The sequence below is a fragment of the Python bivittatus genome, unplaced genomic scaffold (assembly GCF_059951505.1).
Source record: "Python bivittatus isolate LINGU-HERP-01145 unplaced genomic scaffold, Pbiv_v1 ctg000610_np1212, whole genome shotgun sequence".
Classification (NCBI taxonomy): domain Eukaryota; kingdom Metazoa; phylum Chordata; class Lepidosauria; order Squamata; family Pythonidae; genus Python; species Python bivittatus.
The window spans coordinates 47528357-47549821 of record NW_028277088.1 but is presented as its reverse complement, the minus strand read 5'-3'; the positions used below and the strand labels follow the sequence as shown (position 1 = coordinate 47549821).

Genomic DNA, 21465 nt, shown 5'->3' with positions numbered 1-21465 from the left:
GTTTAAGATCACTGCCAACTTCATCAGAACTGTTGTAAACTAAATTTTCCATCCAAAATTTCCAAGAATTTGGAAAAATAAAGGTTTGGCAAGATACTGATACTATTAGATAGTAATTAGGATCAGGAGTTTTGATTGTTTGTAGTATGTCAGCCAAGGAACATGTTCAAAAACAACTCACCAGTTCATCAGAAAATGTGTATCATTCATGCCAAGTCCATCAGAGCAACCAGGCTGAACTCTTTTTATAACTTTCAGTAAGTCCTCTTTTCAAGTTAACAAAATCTTAGGAATCTCTGAGTCCTGTTTCTTCCTTTCCTCTCAGTCTACAGCCAAAGACATAAATGATCTCTGATTTCAATGTAATTACCTACAGAAAACTTTTAAAAGGCCTATATACTAATGTTTCATTGTTTGAGGGGAAAGTATTGTTAACATATTAGGCCAAGAGTGACTATGGACAAAAAAAGAAAGTGAACACTGAGTTATCTGTAAATGATCCAAAACAATAATTTAGGACTGGAGATATTGAGGGGATGAAATGATGTTGGGGACATGACACTGGGCTCTGTAAGCGAAGGACTAGGGGATTTGCACTCAGGAATGAAGCAGATATTGCCCTATCATCACCACTGAAGGAAGAATCAAGCATTTATGTAAGCAGAAGGCCAGGGTAAGCTTTTAATAATAAATAAAATAAACCCTGTAAGCTCACTGGAGCTTCTGTAACTGGAATTGAAGGGGGAGAGTCATCCTCTCTGATTTAGACAAAGAAGCGTCTTTGGTTGATCTTGGCCATAGTCATAAATGCAGATTCTCCACAGCCAGAGACATACTCGGTAAACTATTAAAAAGTTTCTTCTTGGAAGCGAGCCAGAAACCACATCCTTTACCAACTAATTGTTTTCTTTTAAGCAGAGAGAAAAAAAAACCTTTCTTGCTGGAGGTGCCTCTAGCGTTTCCTGCCGATATGTGCTTGTCTCAGTTCTGCAAACACACGCAAAAAGGAAAATGTGATAATTTTAGACAGTTTTGGACAGGAAAAACTAATTGAATTTGTGCACTGGTGTCTGGGCTCATCAGCCTCATATTTTCACATCATTATAAACAGGAAAAGTGGCAGCAATAAGATGTAGAGGGAAGCAGCCATGAGTTTTCTTCTCCCAACCTTGTGCCTTCCATATGTGTTGGGACTACAGCTCCAATAATTCTCAGCAAGCATGGTCAATGGAATATAGGAAGAAATGGCTTGGGTGCAGATAGTTATATGCCAAAACCAAGTGAGAAAAAGGCAACTGTGAACACAGAAAAGGCATTTAAATGGATCCCATCTTGTTTTATTTTGCTTTTTTGTATTGGGTTTTTATGATGTTTTATACTGGGACCCACCCACAACCAGGTGGACTCAGGCAGTTCCTAAACTGAATCAAATAAATAAATAAATAAAAACGAATTGCTTTTTAGCATGCTACTTATCTGAATGGAAAGAGGAAGGATATATATTAATAATTATGGTAAAACCATCAAGGCACAATCAGTTTGACATTACTCTATCCATCCATTGAAAGGTTGTTTTAGGCCAGTATGTGGATTCTTTTAGAGCAGTGTTATGTTTGTGGATCTTTAGAATCTATTGGGAGGTCTAAGAAGACCATTCAGCAGAAGCAAAGAATGTGCCTAGGTATGCTCAGAAGCAACTTCCCACTTTTCAATGCCAGAGAGACTGATAACCAAGCAGTCTGGAGTCCAAGATTCTCAACTGCTGCAGTCATTTTCTGCTTTGCCTTTTGGAAGAAGAAACAAGTATCCAAGGACGGGACCTCTAAAACTGCAGGGCATCTGAGACTCAATCCAAGCTTATACCAAACCAGAATGCAATTCTCAAAGACTGCAGTTGGGGGGCAGGGAGGGCACATCTGTAACTCTCTCTAAACCAAGGGGCTTACCTTATCAATATCAGGGGAAACAAATCATGGCTTCCCAAATTTGCTTGTCAATTTTTTTTTTAATGACAGAATAGAGTATTAAAAACATGGGAAATAAGCAGAAGAATCTATTCCAGGTATTTAAGTTAATCTAAGTTCAATTAAAATCCCATGTAGCATTCATCCTGTCCCCGCCCACGGTTTTTGAACTATACCCCCACTCCCACCCCACTATGCCATACAAAGGTTGAATGCCTGGGGAATTGCAGGTCTGGCCTTTTGAAGGAACAGCCTTCATCCTGCTGATAGCATTTGCCCTCTCCCACTTGAAGATTATTCTAAATCCAAGTGCATTCCTTGGGGCACTGAAATTCCTGGGTAAGGGTGGAATTGGCATATGGTTTCAGTTATTCCTTCTGATAAAGAAATGGAAATGCTTCTTGTCCCAAGCAGACCTGGCAGTTGTGCTACAAATTTTCATCACCTGCTAAGGAAATGTGTTCTATGGGCAAGAGAGCCTCCTCTTGATCTGAAAAAGAAGCCTGGGTGCCTAAGCTAGTCCTTAAACCACACCATCCCTGTTCTAAAGGCATTACAAAATCACTTTCTAAGATACACATTCACCTTACTGCTAATGTTAACTTTTATTTTTAAAATGTAATAGCTCAACAAAGAATCCCCAAGCATTTTTTAACTCCATAAAAAGAGTTAAAAATGGAACACAATAAAACAGAGTTAAACATATAGGCCAGTGTTTCTCAACCTTGGCCACTTGAAGATGTGTGGACTTCAACTCCCAGAATTCCCCAGCCAGCCATATACTGATACAGGCAATCACTAATACAAGCCCCAACTGGCAGATTTGCATTAATAATCCTTGCTGTAATGGAAGCATCAGTAAATCTTCTCCTGACCATGAAAATTTAACCTTAAAGATTAAAGGTTCACTACAACAGCAGTGAAAAAGGTACTGCTGTTAAGGAGGTACATTATTTGATTAAGTTTCTTCAACCTGGTACCCTCCAAATGGGTTCAACCAAAGCTTCCCTGCTGGGTGAGGTTCACAGTAGTTATAGGATATCTTCAGGCCACCAGATTGGCAAAGATGTCAGTTAATAAGGCTTTTAACAGTAGTGGGAACACTAGATTTAATCCAAGGATTGTCCCTGAAGTTTGCTGAGAGATCCATAGCTCGTCATTGATGGTAGCTACATGTCAGTTTAAGCCAAAATCCCGAGTTATGCAATCACAATACAAGTGAATAAATAATATGGAGAGCCAGTTTGGTCTAGTGCAGTGATTCTCAACCTTTTTGAAGCTGCCGCCCCCCTAAGGAGCGGAAAATTTTTCAACGCCACCCTTTGGGGAGGAGGGGGTGGAGTTACTGAATTATAAAAGGCAAAAATTTTAAGTAATTTTTTTCAGTAGACTTACACACCAAATTTGTTCGATTTACCTCGATACTTTTGCCCTGGAAGGTAATTGCATTCCTTTTATTAAAATTAAAATGACTAATGCAAAAAAAAATGAAGGGAATGAAAAGCAACTCAAGAAACACGGGTCAAATCAAACATTCATATTGAAAGGATGCTCAACGCACGCACTGCGATTAATCGCGCAGGAAGACAGCTGACGCATGCGCTGTGCTGGTTGGGATTGGAGAAGAATCGTAGTGTCGAGTTCTTCAAGGTCATCCTACCTAGAATACAAATTCGTCTCACCATTCTTAGAAGTGCGTGAGGGCAGCCGTTGCGTAAGTTCGTTTTATTGCTGATACAAATGGTGTAAACCGGATAATCGATTTAATAAATTTTTTGGGGAGTTTTAAAATTAAGTTCGAATGCCAAAACATGCTCATCGCCCCTCTACCGCCCAAAATATGCCCACCGTCCCCCTACCGCCCAAAACAAGTTCACCACCCCTCAGCATCCTCCCACCGCCCCCCCGGGGGCTGGTACCGCCCCCGTTGAGAACCAATGGTCTAGTGGTTAAGACACCAGGCTAGAAACCAGGAGACTGTGAGTTCTAGTCCCGCCTTAGGCATGAAAGCTGGCTGGGTGTCTGTGGCCCAGTCACTCTCCCTTAGCCCAACTCACCTCACAGGGTGGTTGTTGTGGGGAAAATAGGAGGAGGATTAGGTATGTTCGCCACCTTGAGTTATTTATAAAAATAAAAAAGGTGGGATAAAAAATCTAAAAAAAAATGTCCAGTATCCAATTTGCAACATTCATTTCACTCCCTCCTTTATGGAAACAGATAGGCAAAGGCATTTTAGTTGAACTGAGGCTTATAGTTAATTGTACAACCCAACAACATAATCCACTTTAAACCAGCTTTAAATCTTGACTTGTTTAGGCACAACCTTAAAGCCATTCTATGCCACCTCTACCAAGTTTCTTTGCCTTCTTGCACAAAGCAAGAGCAAACAGGCTATGCAAGCCAGCACATAGCTTGTTTACACTGTGATTCAATGAGGCAGGTTTTGGGGCTTCAACCGATAGATGCACGTGGCCATTAATTCTCAGCTCAGCCCCAGATCCCTAGCCCAGCTCTGGGGGCTACTGTGAAAATAACATGAGTAGAGGAACTGAATACCCCAGCACAAATTTCCTGGATATAAATCAAAATTATGAGTAACTGGATATCAGAATATCAGGGGAAAATGTGTGTTTTAGAAGTGGCATATGAAAATGGGTAGAAATATTCACACAGAATTTTGTATTGGTCTCACAGTGCAAAGAATTTAAAAAGTATATTTTAAACAAAAGCTGGCAGAACAAAACTACTGGTTTATATGTAGAATGTCCTTTTTCCCCCCAAGGCTGTAATCTTTGGTTATGCTGCTACTAATAAGTTCAGTCAATAAACATAGCTGATTCATCTTCCGTTAATTTACCATCTTCATATTTTGATTAAATTAATTTGACATACATAGTGTGGGATTAATTTGGTTAATGCTATTCTAAATACTTGCCATGCTTAAATATAGAATCACATTATAAATCATGAAAAGGAGAGAATAAAATATCCTTATAAATATAGTCGTGTTCTAAAGTCCATTCCTAAATTCTCCTCTACTGGTGACCAGAAAATTAATTCTACTACAGTGTTATGTTATGAGGCAATTGCTATGAATTTTCTGCTAGAATGACAAATGTTGAACTTCTCCAGCCAAGTGATAAATTTGCAAGAAAGAAACTTAAAATATCCACAAAAGCTAAAAAGAGTGACAGAAGCAATAACTTTTTTTTTAAGCCATGCTCTTTGGGTTTAATGTTTTACAAGGATTTTAGGAGTGGAATGCATTGATGCTATTAAGGAAGCATGAAAGTCTTAAGGGGGTTGTAAAAAGACATCACTTAGTGTTCTCAATCTAACACATTTAGGCTGATTTTAGCTAAAATCACAACATTCCCAAATAGTCATAATAAATAGAGATAATGGTTTTAGGCTAAGGTGCTAGTTATGGGCCAAGTTGAAGAAGGCTAGAAGAGTCTCAATCTATAAGGTAGGTGGAAATTGAAAGGAAAAAGCTCACATAATTTGTCTATTAGGACAATTAGGTAATCAGGATGATTAAAGTAAAATTTTTGTTAGGATATTACTAAATGCTATAATCATTCTACTCCCATTCAGTGAAATGCAATTCACTGAGAACCCTGTGAGTCAAATTACAAGATCAAACTGGCATGTTTGAAAACTGCCCCAACTGGAACATGATCATGTATTTTGTTGCTTCAACAAACACTCTGTCCAAACACCATTTATTATACCATCATATAGAAGTAACGGATCAGTCAACCCCATCATGCTGCATTGTGCAGTTTCACATTGGACATCTGGAGAACTTCAAGTTTCACTTAAAACGACACATTTTAGTCTTTAAGGACAGCAACTGGGCCACCAGGAAAAATTTCAGGGGGGAAATTCAGGATGCCATTCAGCAAAGTGAGCAGGAAGGGACAAACATGGAAAGGCTAGTTTAACACATTTTTAAGAAAATAAAATACAGTACGTTGCCATCCAAAGGACCTTAACATCTATTAAGTCATCCAGACTGGAACCTAAATTACATAACAGCAACACTGAAAAGCAATATTTCTGAGTTAAGACAATGAAGCACACAACAGTACTCCTGCCAGCAGCATTCTCAACAGCATTTTCTCTCTCCCATAGAAGAAGCAAAATAACTGTGCAAAAACAGATAGGAGATACAACTCTATTGAATGTGTTATGGCTACAGAATGTTATAGAATTGGGACAACTTTCCTTACCAGACAAAGCACAAATTTTTATTTTATCTTATTTTATTTCTACTAGACACAGTGTTTATATGGCAAAGTTAGACAAAAACTTGGGTTCTACCTTTTTAACAGAATTCACAAGAATCCTTCTTTATATGTGATAACAATATAACATTATCAAAGCAAAGGCCTGTGTAATCCACCATTCCGTGACCACAATGGTCAATGAAATGTACATAAGAAGCCCACAAGGAGGTTGGGTGCAACAGTGGCCTTCAATTTACTTTCTCCAGCAACTTGAACTAAAATCATTAAGCTACTTATCATGTTCCTTCTGCAACATCTTCCCTTCTTGAAAGTCTAATTCTTTAAAAATGAAGTAGGAGATAAAAGAAAGGGCTGAAGATGAATGACAAATGGCTTAAGATCTAAAAGCCCACAAAAATTCATTGGCGTTGCTGAACACTTTAGCCATGGCCATTAGTGCTTCCACTGCTTTTAAAATTTGGGCTGACAAATGTTTCACGTTCTATCCTGCTTCAGACATGTTAGTCAAAGCATGGATTTGGCTTTCGTGGATGGGATTTCATGGATAGAATATTCCTCTCCCCTACTCTTACAGACTTTAATTGCTTACTTCAATTCAGAGACCATGGCAAAAGATGCTTTGCTCAAAACTGGATGGGTGTTTCTTGAACACACCAAGAGAGGACAGGGAACAAACGTGCAAAGCCTGAAACAGCATCAACAGCCAAACTTTAGATTCGTGATATCCGAGTCAGGCACTGTCATGTAACAGACAGGAGACATGTGAGATGAAACTGAGTCTGGATCAATGCTGTAGAGACTACAGAAAAAAGTCCAGTTCTGAGTAGTAAAGGCATCATTCCAAGTCTTCCATGTTTATTGTAAAAAAAAAAAAAAAAAAGGGAAGAAGACTACTCTAATACAGAAAGGCAGCTGCCTCCCCACCCCCTTGGCTCTCAATCCTTAATCAAGGGAAAGAATCCAGCTTCACACTCACTGACTGCACAGTCATTCCTGGCTAACTTACCTCTCGAGAGAGAGCTGAACTCTTCACATCAGTGTGAGGGGATGGAAAATGCCATGTTTGTTTAGTTAAGCTTTACAGCCGCTCAGACCCAGCTAAGTGGGACATTAGGTGAAATGAACTCCCAGCACGTTCTTCACACTGATCTGAGAGCAGAGACATCCAAAATGTACCAAAATAGCACATTTATGTAAATTAAGCTTCTCAAAAAGAAAAAGAAAACAGCACTCCCAGCTGAAGCAGACACAAAAGATGTCATATTTATTGGACATTAAAATAAACACATCCAAAAGATTAAAAATAAAAATAAAAACAGAAACAACCTCAGCCTCCAAAACTGAGTAATTGTTCCTGGCAAGACCATTCTGTGCCTTTGGCCTTTGAGGCTGCATTTATAGATTTCAGCTGAATACAGATAGTCCCCAATTTAAGAACGAGTTCCATTCCCAAGGTCTATCCTTAAGTCAAATTTGTATGTAAGCCGGAACAGTATTATTGTATAATACTGTATAAGTAGGATTGTATAATTAACTCAACCTATTGTGTATTTAATTCAAATCACTGTGTATTTGGCTCAACCTTTGCTACAATAGGCTCCGTACTTAACTATGGGTCGTCTGTAAACCAGGCATTCTTAACCTGGGGACTACCTGTAATGCAATAACTCAGATTCTTCTACTCTTTCCTTGGATCATCTCAAATATTACAATAGCTTTGATATTCTTGACTGGATCGACAAGGAGAGACGAAGAGACTTATAACATTCAAATCCCTTTATGGCTAAGCTACAAAAGAACAGCTTACCAACATTACTGGGAGTATCTCCTCTGAGAATTATCAAATAATTGTAATAGATGACTGCCTTGGGTTAAGTGTCTACAATGGTCTAAGTGCCCTCCAAATTTCAACTTTCAGAATGCTCAGCAATAGCTATGCTGCCCAGGGAATTCTTGGATATAAAGGCCACATACCTGGAGGACATCAAGCATAGAAAAAGCTGGATAATATCAGAGCTATCCAAATACTATCCTGTACAGAGACTCACTGGCTGAATTTGCACACAAAGCTGTGCCACTGGGCCTATGAATTATGCATAGCAAATAAAACATATAATGGCTTAATATTACCACTGAACAACAAAGCAGAAGAAATCCACACTACAGATGCTCAGAGATACTCCTGCTTATTAACAGTTCCATTTTTTTTAGCACCAAACCTCGACACTAAGAAAAAGGTTCTGCTGAAAAGCCATAGTGAAGCTGAAGCCTGTGACCAGTTCAGATGTACACGTTTCAGTTTATTAAAAGTAAGATACGTGCTCCTTCCTTCCTTCATGCATTCCTGGATTGTTTCATCATAATTTCCTCCCCACAAAAGGTTAAAACACTAAGCCATAACCATGGATTATAAATCACAGTGTCTAGATTCATACAAAATTATAAGCTATAAACCAAATCAAATTTGATCACACCTAAATCACCAAATGTTCTAGAGATGAACCTAGATACATATATCCTTCCTGTGTTCACTGAACACCTGGACTTTGCCTGATTGCCCTGATCTAATGCTAACATACCTCTTGGTTACCTCCTCTGTCATCCACAGCCACATGCAGGCCTCTTCCTCACCCAGAGAAACTCTTGGTCAGTCATTTGTCTCAGTCAAAGGCAACAGAAATTAAAGCCATACCATTTGTTACACTGTACTTGTAAACCTGGGACCTTAACAGTCCAGTTTGTATTTGAAGCATTTATACTCTGCAATGGAACTGTAATCAACTTTACAGTAAATTAAGAACCATATACCTGTACAGTTCTTTTGTATTAATGCTAATTACATGGGCACAAGGAACATGGACAGCAGTCATCAACAGGTTAGAGTCAGGATGGCCACTAAATATGGTTTAGCATGTCTTTATGGTTGTTAGTTGTTGTTTGCACATGTGGCTGGTTCTGTTTCTTTAAATTCCAGCAAGTATACTGAGAGTGATAAAAACAAGAATGCACATTCATGGGAGAGGTGTTACCCAATATTGGTAAGAGGAAAAAAGATATGGCCCAGATTTCCCCACCTTGCCCTCAAAATTCATTTCCTCCGCCATAAAGTGCAAAGAGGTAATTTTAGCACAGAGTTGGGTTAGCTGCATTTAAATGTACACTCACGCATGCATTACTTTATGGCATGTTTCTGATTTCAATGACATTTTGTGACCAAGCTGTAATCCACTTTGTGACTGCCTTTACCTTGAAGAAAGCGATAACAACATCATCAGCCAACTGGGTTGGAAGAACAGATGCTCACTAAATTGGAGATGCATCATTGCCACTAAATACTTCCACCTCTTTTCCCTCTGTCCCTTGTGCCTGCACATAATTTCCAAATGCGCAATGCCAACCAAACGGACCTTGCCTTTTACTGGGCATACAGCCCGCATCCCAATTCCAATGTAACCAAGCTTGGCAAGTGCCACAAACAACATTCCCAACATTTGTATTCCTCTGAGTTAGAACTAATTGCCTTAATTGCCTTTTAATTCCAAGCCATTTGCAAAGCCTAGTGCTAGGAGTGACTAATAAGAAAAAGAAAAAAAGTCAAACTATTGTAAAGAGAGAAACCAATAAAAATGGCTTCTTAAAATAGACTGAAAACACTATCAGCATATTTAGCATGCATTCCTAAGTGGCTGGTTATCTATCATATTATCCTTTCCCCACAATTTTTCTATAACTCTAAAGCAGCTGCCACTGGGAGGGGACAAATTACTCTCATTTCATGGACTTCCTTTTCTCCAGAATCAGATTATCATATCTGGGTGTTCAAAAACAGAAAGGCCACTAGATGTCAACAAAGAGGTACATATTCACCTCTTTGCAGCTTAGATGTGGTAGCCCTATCACAGAATCTATCAAAAATGGGCTCATCCTGAGAGGGGCCAACGTTCTGGAGAGAGATGAGTTTGGGTTGAAGTAGACCAAGAGCAGACTCTTGACATTTGCTTACTATTGACTAAGACATACACCATTCCCCATTACAAATTTAATCACCAAGAAAACTGCATGGAAGTGTCCATGAAGTCACCAGAGTTGACTCCAGCTCAAAGGAGACTTCACTTAAAGATTTAATGCACAGATAAGTAAGCTTGGACCACAACTATTTTCCTCTGCACAACTTATATTCCTTATATTATGCACAAGGTTGGCATGAAGAAAAACCACACTGTGGTCCCATGTCCAGTTTCTCTGGTCAGAAGTCTATGAGATATACAGTATTGTCTTAGTTCTCAGGGTAATCAGTATGAAGAGGAAGCCATAGATGAGCATACTACTCCAGAAGACAAGGTTGTCTGTTCCATTGGTTTATGATGCCATTGTTTAGAACTAGGTTTAGCTGATGGCAAATTTATCTTTTTTATGTTCCCAGAGGCTACATGCAGCATCAAGAGGAAGTGAATATTAAAGACATCACAGACCTATTTAAGACAAACCACAGAGATAAGCATATCTGGAAAACATAAAGGAGGGGCCTGATTTAACTACAGTTGTTTAGATAAAGCTGTTACAAAGGCCTGGCATTCAACAATCACAAGTTATACTGACCATTTATAACAAACCCAGGATGACAGTAAAAGATGATGATGCTACCTTGTGGTAGAAAAGGAAAAAGGTTAGAGTTATTTATAAATTCAACAAAACTACTTCATTCTAATCTTAATTTAATTCATTTTTATAACTCTGATATAACTTGATAATACGGAGAGAAACATGCTTTATTTTCTCTACTACTTTCAATTTAAAACAATACTGAGCAACCATAACTTTCATAGCTGAAACCAAATTACAGAAAACAGTATCTGTATTTCTGTGGTCTGAGTCTACTAAATAGATTCTTTTGTTCGCCAGCTTCTGAAAACCACAACAATTATTTTGTTTCTTGTTATGCTGTTAAAATTCATTCCCTCTTAATTTTAGAAATAGAAAACTCTAACGTTTGAGGAGAACCAGAAGTGTTTACATGGGAGGGATCAGAGTAAAAAGAAAGTCAAAATGGTCATCACGACCACGTGATCAAAGCCACGTCATCACTGTTTGTTATGTGATCAAAGCCCCACTGTTACTATGACAGAAATGCTGGTGAAGCATAAATAGTTCCTTTTCTAAAAAGATGCTTCTTTGTTAACAGGCAGAAATGACCAGCTAATGTTTCTACACATGCTAGAAATGCCATTTCGAAGCATTTAAGGACTAGAAGATGGTTCATGAACGGGCACTAGAACATGTCTTAACTCTTTGACCAGATGAGTTAGCCAGCAAAGGAGCAACAGATCTGAATTTTACTATGGATGGAAATAAGAAAGGGAAATCCATTAATATTGTGTGCTTCTGAAAGAGAGACAATGCTGCATTACAAAGCCTTGGGACATAAATGTATTTGTCTATTTATTAGGTTTAAGTCCCACTCTTATTTTGGAAGAGGCAGCATACATAATGCTCCACATTTAATCATGATTGAATCAAAGGGCATTTTTAGTTTGCTCTTCAGCTCAACAAACCTGAAGAAAGGTTTATGTAGAAGCAAACAAGGCAGTCTATAGTTTACACTCTAAAAGTTATAATACAGAAGGAAAAAGTATGGTGAGAGAACAAGGGAAAAAGCAAATTCAGTCACCAGCTCTTAAAGTTACAAAACACAATATAGATACTGGAAAGAAAGCTGACACCATAACGAGACTTACAGACAGCCCCCCCCAACCCTTCTTACTTCAGAGGGGATTAGGGAGATCCATACTCATGAAACAATGCAGTAATTGGAACATAGCCAAAATCATCTCCACATTCCTTGAAAGTCAATTCTCAGGAGCGAGTAAATGTGCAAAGCAGCAGCTGTTGTATTCTTGTTACTGACTTAAATTAGTTTGGAAGATGAAGAGACAGTACCGCCATCTTAAAATAATGCAATAACAACAAAATACCCCTTGTTTTTAGATAAGATTTTAAGAACCTGAACATAAAACAAAAAGGCAATAATCTGGTAAGGGAATGGCTGGCTAACTATTTTTTAAACTTGTAATTGTTTTTCAATATATAGTTGACATTTATTATAGTACTTCCTTCTGAATGGCTTGCAGTGTATATTGCTGGGTTTTGTTTTTTCAGCCCTCAGAAATTAACAATCCAGTTCTCATGCTTGATTCCCAGGCCCATTTCTTCAACATAGTGCTTGATACATGACAGCCTTGTAGCATCTGGAAGACTAACAAATGAATAGTGACGTGATTTCCTACAGCATCCACAGTTGGGACCATTCTGTGAAAATTTAGAACACAAGAAGGTTGTGAGTCTAAAGGACTCTCTGTTGTTCTTCTTTTAACTTAGTATGATGATTACTCTTCTGCATCTGAATATCAAGTTCCTAGTTGATCTTGGAGTTCCTTAGATGATTTTGAACCACTCTCTTTCATCCTACCTTCCTCACAGGCTTGCTGCTTGGGCTATAATATAAAGAGGGATCCTTCTCTTCCCTTTCCATGTATGGCACCTTCAGTCCCCAGAATAAAGGCCGGGCATGACTTTAATAAATAAATAACTTGGATAGCATACCTCAAAAAGCCCAGTGAGTCCTGTCCCAGTTAGCATGATGGCTGGGAATTCTGGGAATTGCAGTTTCAGCAAACTGGGAAAGTACTAATAAGGCTAGGCTGAATTAGAGTATGAAGAGACAAAAAAGATCCTAAGTGAAAGGGGAAAAAATGTTAAAGAGCTCCTAATTCCAAGTATAGTCTTGTTTTCATAAAACTAATTCCTGTTTTTTCTCATAGAATTGGAACTGTTGTTTGATATTCCCTAATAAAAATACATATAAAGTGATAGGAGGTATATCCCTTTTAAAGAACCAAGCAGCGGCACACCCAGATAATGAAAACATTAGAAAATGGAAAGTTTGTGATCGGTTTTTTTTTTTTTCAGAATAGCAATTACTGCACAATGACAGCCACCCAAAAACTGCACTATTACAAAAATTCTGTGACTTGGAAGCTGTATTACAGATTGAAGATTTCATTAAAAATCAGGAAAAGAACAAACCTAATAAAATTGTAAGACCTGACATTATAAAACATACATGGTTATAATAACACAGTGAATGTGAAGGAAATAAAACCTGCTATATTTTGAAATAGTAACATTTGTAATACTAGGATCACTCTCTCTTAAAACAACTGGCTTTAGCTTAAACTTCAAAGCTTAGAAAGCTCAGATTTCTAATTTTGCTGAGTGACCGTTCATTAAAGAGTTGGTAGAACAACTCTTGGTACATTTTCGTATGTTGTGGATAGATCAGTTTACTTATTTAAATATAATGGCAAGTAGTAAGTTAAGAAAATATAGTAACTGGATTCAAAGAAAGTTATTTCTCTTCATTTCCTACAATCTGCTAGTTGGAATTCTTTATACTGCACTGATTAACAAGTTTTAACAGGACCCCAGCTGCACACTAAACAAGGGCTAATTCTACCTATTGACTTGCCTGTCAGGCCAGCCAAAGGATGTAGAACAGATCTTAAATCCTCTGCTATTCAGAGAAACAGGAAAACCTATCACAAAGGAATCCCCTTGGATAAGCCACTTTAGTTCTTTGGCCCCTATTGCAATCTGGTTCATTCTTCTCCCCTGCTTGGAATATATGCAGTCCAAAGATATATTTTCAGCAAGGGATAGTAATGACAAGCTTTTTTGCTAATATATCTTAAACCAGTGTTGTCCAAACTTGGCCACTTTAAGATGAGTGGACTTCAACTCCCAGAATTCCCCAGCCAGCCATGCATGGCTGGCTGAGGAATTCTGGGGGTTGGTCCACTCATCTTAAAGTGGCCAAGTTTGGACAACACTGTCTTAAACCAAGCCACAAAGGAGAACGTTGCAGGTATGCATATTAAGAAAAGAAGCCAACTTCATGCTGAACATGCTTCAAAGGGGAAAGAACAGTAGGGGGATTTAAACAATACAAGATACTTTGGAGAACTTTTATTATCTACTGGAAAAGTAAAATAGATATTCCACAAATGTTTCTCTCTTTGACTTATTAAAGACTTACACAGAGAGGTCTTGAGCCCTTCATCAACTCTTTAGCATTTTCAAGACACTTGCCTGCTTCCAGCACCACTTCCTTTCACTGAGGCAGAGGCTAAACAAGATCACCATCCTTATCGCTTTACAAGCTTTATTTACGCAAGCAAATGAACATTCATACCACTATAATCACTAAAGGAAAATAAAGCCAATGTTCTGTAAGAAAAACACCACTGCACAGCTTCCCACCACAAATGGTATGGAAATGCATCTTTCTTGCTTTCTGGTATGATTGATGGTTTCCCTTCTTGAAATATACACTCAACTCATTATCTAATCCAGGTTGTGTAACCTGTGGCCCCAAGCTCACATTGTGTAGCCTCCAAACTTCATCTAAAACTTCATCTAAAACTTGGGAAAGAAGCTGATAGCAGGCAGACGGATTCTCTTCTCTCCCTCTCTCCTGGAAAGTCCCTTCTTGAATGAGTTGGATTGTCTGCGGCTGTCCAAGTGAAGCAATTACATTTGTATATCAGATCCTGTCATACAACATGGCAAATATTTGAAAGTGAATTAAAGCCAGGATATTTGTTGAGCAAAATCAGCCAAGAATAACCAATAGCAAAACTGAGTCATGTCATCTTCTTTCAGGAGATCTCCTTTGGTATAAAGGAATGCACTAGCCTTTTGAGGGAAATCAAAATCTTTTTTTTTTTGGTCAGTTAGTTGTACATTTGCAGGGTAGAGCCAGACTATTTTTTTTTCCTTATGGCAAGAGTACCAGTTGTGGGACATTCCTTTATCCCAGCACTCTTAAAATGTTTTCAATAGCCATACAGAAAAGTTCCAGATTTTGAAAATACAATCTTACACCTCTTCATGTGCTCAGTGGTACTTACTCTTAGCCTTACTAATGTTTCAGAGATGGAAAGATGAATGCATTCTACATCCATTATCACCAAATGATAATCTCCAGATTAATTAGGGCAACTGAAAATAGAACAGCATATATAACATGAGTTTGAACATGGACCAACCTTCACGAAGGCTAGGTAATTTGTGCATTTCTCCTGCATATACGACAGCTGCAAGTGTTCTGTGATCTGGCCCGTTGCTTCTCCAGAAGAAACAAAGTAAACCCTGATTGGATAACCTTTTTCTTTCTTTGCCACATCTGCTGTCAAATTATAATTCAAATCTAGACAAAAACAAAAACAAAAATCATAACACAGATTATTTTCTGCTGTTGACACGAGTTTTTCACTATTATTATGAAATCTCAGTATATTTAGAAGTATGTCACTTCTGCACTATGCTCACCTCTACCCTGTAGAAACAGATCCCAATCTCAGAAAGAACATTTGCAAATTTAGATAAATGCCACCATTTTAGAGCAAACCAGCACAACCTTGAATGCAGCTAATTAGCCATGTAGGAGGGCCTACTTAGTGTTTCAGATCCCTAGTTCTACAGATCATAAGCACCAGAAAATGCAAAAGAGCTTCATTCCACTTATTCAGTATCAACTTGTACAGGCTTATGCTAGAAGGAAGGAAGGAAGGAAGACAGACTTTAATTTCTCTACACCCATTAGTGTTACAGCCTCAACAAACAAGTGTCACCTAGATATTTTTTCACAAGTATCTTAAACGCTCAATGTCATTGATACTATTACATCACCTCCGGACACATCAACAAAGCGTATACAGACTTTTAAACACCATTTAATATGAAGCAGAAGATTTCTAGCGTTCCCCACAATTATAAAAACTGTATTGAATAATATAAAATCTGGCACTTCGCTAGCACACTTCCCATTACAATCAACATCCTAATGGGAGAATGGAAAGTTCCAGTAATACGAACAAAATTAAATTGCATGACTGTATACGTGACAGTGACAACAGTCTCCTGTGTCTTTGTCACAGATAATATAATTAGAATCCATTCTGAATGATGCAGATTTATTTTAATTAAGTGTGCCACACATCTGGTCTGTTTTGTTTCATTTTGTTTCCCATTTTAGTCAAGTTCTCATATCATCTAACCCATGTCAAATCCTTCCTCAGGGGCAGAGGAGCAATTATTAGCAGACCACAAATACAAACTGTACATATTGGTTTTAAACTCAGCTGAGACTCTTCAGGCTAAAAGAGAGGTCAGGCACCAGATGCGGAAAGAGTATGGAAAGGGCAGGGAAATATCCTGACTGAGCACAAGTTGTGTTTGACAGATGAAATAGTAACATATGCATATCCATTCGAGGCAGAAGCTGAGAGCCTGGAGTCCTGCTCTTCGTAACAAACTAGGTCATCATTATAAGCTTGAACAACAGGAGTGACAGGCTAGTTTCACAGTAGTGTCAGACTGGGATCTGGGTTCAAATCTCTGCTCAACCATGAAGGACCTGTTGAGTGATCTTGAGCCAGCCCTTATTTCTCAGTTTATTCTACTTCATTCTACTACTATGCGAATTAAAGGAGAAAACCAAACCACTAGGCTTATTTGGCTATAGAAATAAATTAATATATCCCTCTAAAGAGAAACATATTCCAATTTTTATAATCTAGCCCTTCTGGTGGTTGACTGCCACCCCATTGTACTCCCTGCAGCTTTGGATTTTTATAATGTATTATTTATTAACAAAATGTTTAAATAAAATGCTTTTTTAAAATAATTTTTATTCAAAGTTTTAACTACAATAATAAAAGATAATATAATTTGTATTAAACAGAATGCTGAAATAAAATCTGGGCGGGTTACAAAGTAAAAACAGCAACATAAATTCAAACATCCCCCAAGCTATAATTCTCCCGCCTATCCCCCGGGTAATGGGAAGAAGGAATAATTCTGAGGAACAGGAGAAACAGCCGCAACCAAGACAATGGCAGATAAAACAAATCTGAGTCCAGGCCAGAACTGTAACCTGAGTAAGTGTCTCAGACAAAACCCTCCTTCCCTTTATCTTCATGAGAGCTAGGGAAGGGTCTTGTCTGAGATGCTTACTCAGGTTACAGTTCTGGCTCAGACTCAGATTTCTCTTATCTGCTGTTGTCTTGGTTGCAGCTTTCTCCTGTCCTCAAAGTATTCCTTCTGCCCATTACATGGTGCCCCCCACCCACAAGTAAAATAATGTCCAAAGTCTTAATGGTTACCCAGTTACAACCAGATTAGCAACTGAAAGTCCACTGAAAAATAAGCATCTTCAGCAAGAGACTCTGATGTACCTCTACAGATGGTGCATTCTACAATGTCTTCTGTCCCATGCTACTCTCACCTTTCAAGAACATAGACCCTAAATAGGCCTTTGCTAGATGACTTCACAGGAGATACAAAGTCTGGAAGCTTACTGGCAATCAATGCAATTGCTTCAGAATACTGTAGGTATTATGCAGCAGTAATGGGCTCAACCTACCAGCATTGTGATTGATGTGTTCTGGACTAGTTGTAGCTTCCAAATCATCTTAAAAGGCAGCTTCATATAAGAGTGAGATGCACGAGAGTCAAGATGTGATGATCAGAGAACAAGGCAACATCACCAAGGCTTCCTGGTACAGTTTATCAAATTAACACTATGGAAAGGTATTTTCTGAATGCATTTAAGAAATGTAACTTTCTTTTTAAAAAAGGCTCTTCTTTGGGAAAGCCTACTATTGAAAACAGCAATTCTTGCCACTTCATCTTGCTCTTATATGCCCAGACTGATTCATCTCACTCATATGGACTTCTGATACTTAGCCTGTTCCTTGACTAGGCTCGACATGTCCTGTGGACATCATGGATATCATCTGTTATCATGATTTTTGGACTGGATCTTAGTCAAGATCCAGTCCAAAAATCACAGTAACATCCAGATGGCCAGATAACATCATCTGTTACCATCATCTTGATAGCATCATCTTGACTAAGATCCAGGCCAAAAATTATGGTAACAGATTATGTTATCTGGCTACATTCCCCCTGCTGTTAATATCATATATGGTGGCCTGTTTGATGTTCTCCTTGGCTTGGACAGCTAAGACAGAATACCCAAGTGCAATATGCCCCTGCATTGCTGACTCTTTAGAACTGCTAAATAAAGAACTCCTAAAGTGACAAGCAAACCATGACAGAGTGCTTGGCGGGTTACACTCAACTTCACAGGTAATAAACTGTGGATTATAGCTACCTCACAGATATCACTTAGATCCCTCCACATGGTAGCTGTCACCAGGCAATGAGCTGTCAACATGTGCTGTGGTTCACCATGCAAACAAGACCATTTGCAAAGAAAACATACAGAATCCATCCAATGTGTGAGGCAACTGGCTGTATATAAAATGACTTGGCAAATTGTGACCACAGCCCTCTCGTAGAGCAAGTCAAAACATGCTCCTTATGCAACTGTCATAACATGTGCACTAACCCTCAAAAAGAACGGAAAATGATCCAGAAACCACTCCTCTGCAGTCACGGCCACGTTCTTTCTGAGACATTTCCGAATAGGTTCAGCAATGTATTAAACATCTTTCTCCACTTTTGTTTTTGGCATGTGTGACCAAAAATGTAGAATTACATTCTGACTCACATTATTCAGGGAGGTCTAGGTCAGATCTGTTCATATTAGAATTGACTGAGACTGAGTTCTACAAAAATCCATATGTTTGGGCTATCCAACCCAGGTTTCAATATAAATGTAGGCACATTTATTTTATTACAATGTTAAAATCAATTTAATTTTTTCCTTCTAGAAAGTGGTCAACAGAACACAGCCATTGCATAGCAATATACAGTTGTTTGCCTGTCTTCTTAGTGAAAAATGCTGATCTCCAATATAAAAAGGCAGTCTGAGATTTCAGCTTTGCCATATTCCCATTAAGTACATGGAATCTGTATTGTAATTTACAAAATATGCTGCCTAACTAAACGAAGATACATATCACAGTTTAAAAAATGCAAACTATTTGCATGAGCACTACCAATGACCCCATTTACTAGAAGAGCAATAATTACAGTTGTAATAGCAATTACAATTATAATAATCCACATCTCAATTTAAATGTACCAAAACAAAATAACAGTTAAACGGGAAACAAGCCTTTTGCAAACATTAGAAGTTAACACATCGGTGACTTCAATCATGAAATAAAGTAGCATTTCTTAAAATAGTTCCTGGATTGTTTCTGGTTTATGAAATTTATGGAAGAGGAGGAAGAAGTCCTGTACATTCCAAATTCTCCTTCTGAACATGCAACTTTCAATAACGCACATTTAATCATGCACAAGTGACTTATCAGAATTTACCATAAAAGGCTCATGACAAGACCATTTCTGGGTTCTAAATGCTGTAGCAATAAATCCGTCATTTTTCAACCAGAGTTAGGAATGAGAGAGAGATTGGTTTGGTTTCCGTTTGTATATATCCATTTGATTTATTTATTGCATTTATATGCCACCATAATCCAAAATAACTCTCAGGAGTTAGCATTTCAATATTAATTTACCCAGTTCACACTCCCCAATGGAAACACGTTATACTCTGCCAATTACTAGTTTCTGAATTTTCCAATATAATTTTCTAATTAAAAGTTGCATACAAATATATATATCAGGAAAGGGATGTGAGAGTGTGCATACACTCACATATATACAAATACAAAAGTCTATATTAGTGAAAATAATATAAAAATTATATTGGGGAAAACTAGGGGAAAAAGTAAGATATTAGAATTAATGGACACACACACACACACACCCCATTTAGATTAATGAAAAGTTTGTGGAAAAGTGAATGTGATTGATTCATTCATGTCTATTCTAGTCCTTGGAACAACAGAGAGCAAAGAAGCATCATGACTAAGAAATTGGAACATAGGTCAGTAATTCTTTGGTTCCAGTTTCTCTTTTGCTCTAATTCAATAGGTAGCCTCAGGAAGAACATCTGATTGATTCATATGCAATACTAAGCAATCATGTGGTTTGGTTTCGGTGTAACATGATCTGCAAACCCAATTAATGAAATAGGTAGACTGGCTGCAATGGCTTTGCTTTATATATAAACAGCCGCTAGTCAGTTGGAATTTGGACTGCAGGAATTGAGGCTCAACCTCGGTTTATTTTTAGGGCTCACCTCCCCCGGAAAGAGCAAATAATGGGGATGCTCTTTGACCCTCAGCTGCACTGCAGTTGCAGGTGGTACCTTAGGGGGAGGTGTCTTTACACAAATATACTTAGTTTCCCTTCCTGAACTAGTCAGCTTAGACCAGTGTTTCTCAACCTTAGCCACTTTAAGATGTGTAGACTTCAACTCCAAGAATTCCCCAGCCAGCATATGGGGAATCCTGGGAGTTGAAGTTCACACATCTTAAAGTGGCCAAGGTTGAGAAAGACTGGCTTAGACAATGGTTACATCCCATCTTATCTTCTGCAACCCACTCTGTGTAGAGCTACTCTTGAAAATATATGGAAATTTGGAATTGATGTGAACGGCAGCAGTCCAACTGTTAACCAGCATATAGTATAGGGATTAAATGATGCCTGATGGTCAATTCAGCATAATTCTAGGTGTTGGTATTCATTTAAGGGAGCAAATCTCCCAGTATGAATCTTTCTAGCTTTTAAGAACTGCAGGAGAGGCCCTTTTAAAGATGTCCTCAATGTTGCAGGCCAGTCTTTCTGACAGACAAACACTGCATCTTCTGCATTGCTCCCAGACTACAAATATGCTTTCTCAGGAATTTGCATTTGGCCGCCATTTTCAACATTTAGAAGACCTGTAAATATGCCTCTTTTTACCAGGCATTTCATCATAAGATTCTTTCAGTATCTATTTTATTTTAAAATGCATTTACCTTTTTTACATTCTGTTCTTGTTTTTTAAAACGTTGTTAGCCACAATATTTCCTAGAGCAGAAAACTAGGGCATAAATCAACTAAACAAATTAATAAATAAACCAACCCAAACTTTCAGTCTTGGACTGGCAACTGCAGCACCAACATGATGCTACCAGCCTAACAACAAGATGGTTAAAATTAATACTGGAAAAAAGCTATGGAAAATGCTTTTAACATTGAAATGTTAATAAATGTTATTCATGATGTAGCATTACTGGGGGCCAGGAGATAACTAACATGTGGATTTGTTCATTTCACTCTGTGACCTCTCTCATCACAATTTTATTTTCTTTCTTCCCCTCCCCCTC

The 21465-nt window shown here is 38.2% G+C and overlaps 1 protein-coding gene across 3 annotated transcripts in view; it reads right to left on the bottom strand.

The window, feature by feature from the left end:
- Positions 1-21465, bottom strand: part of ITGA9 (integrin subunit alpha 9) — a 228395-nt gene that overhangs the window by 142869 nt on the left and 64061 nt on the right. For all 3 annotated transcript variants that reach the window (XR_015797714.1, XM_088149934.1, XM_088149933.1), the window contains exon 15: positions 15322-15482. Coding sequence is in view for 2 of the 3 variants with exons in the window: in XM_088149934.1 (XP_088006060.1) it covers positions 15322-15482 (161 nt within the window). In the remaining variant the exon portion in view is untranslated. The remainder of the gene's footprint in view (positions 1-15321; positions 15483-21465) is intronic.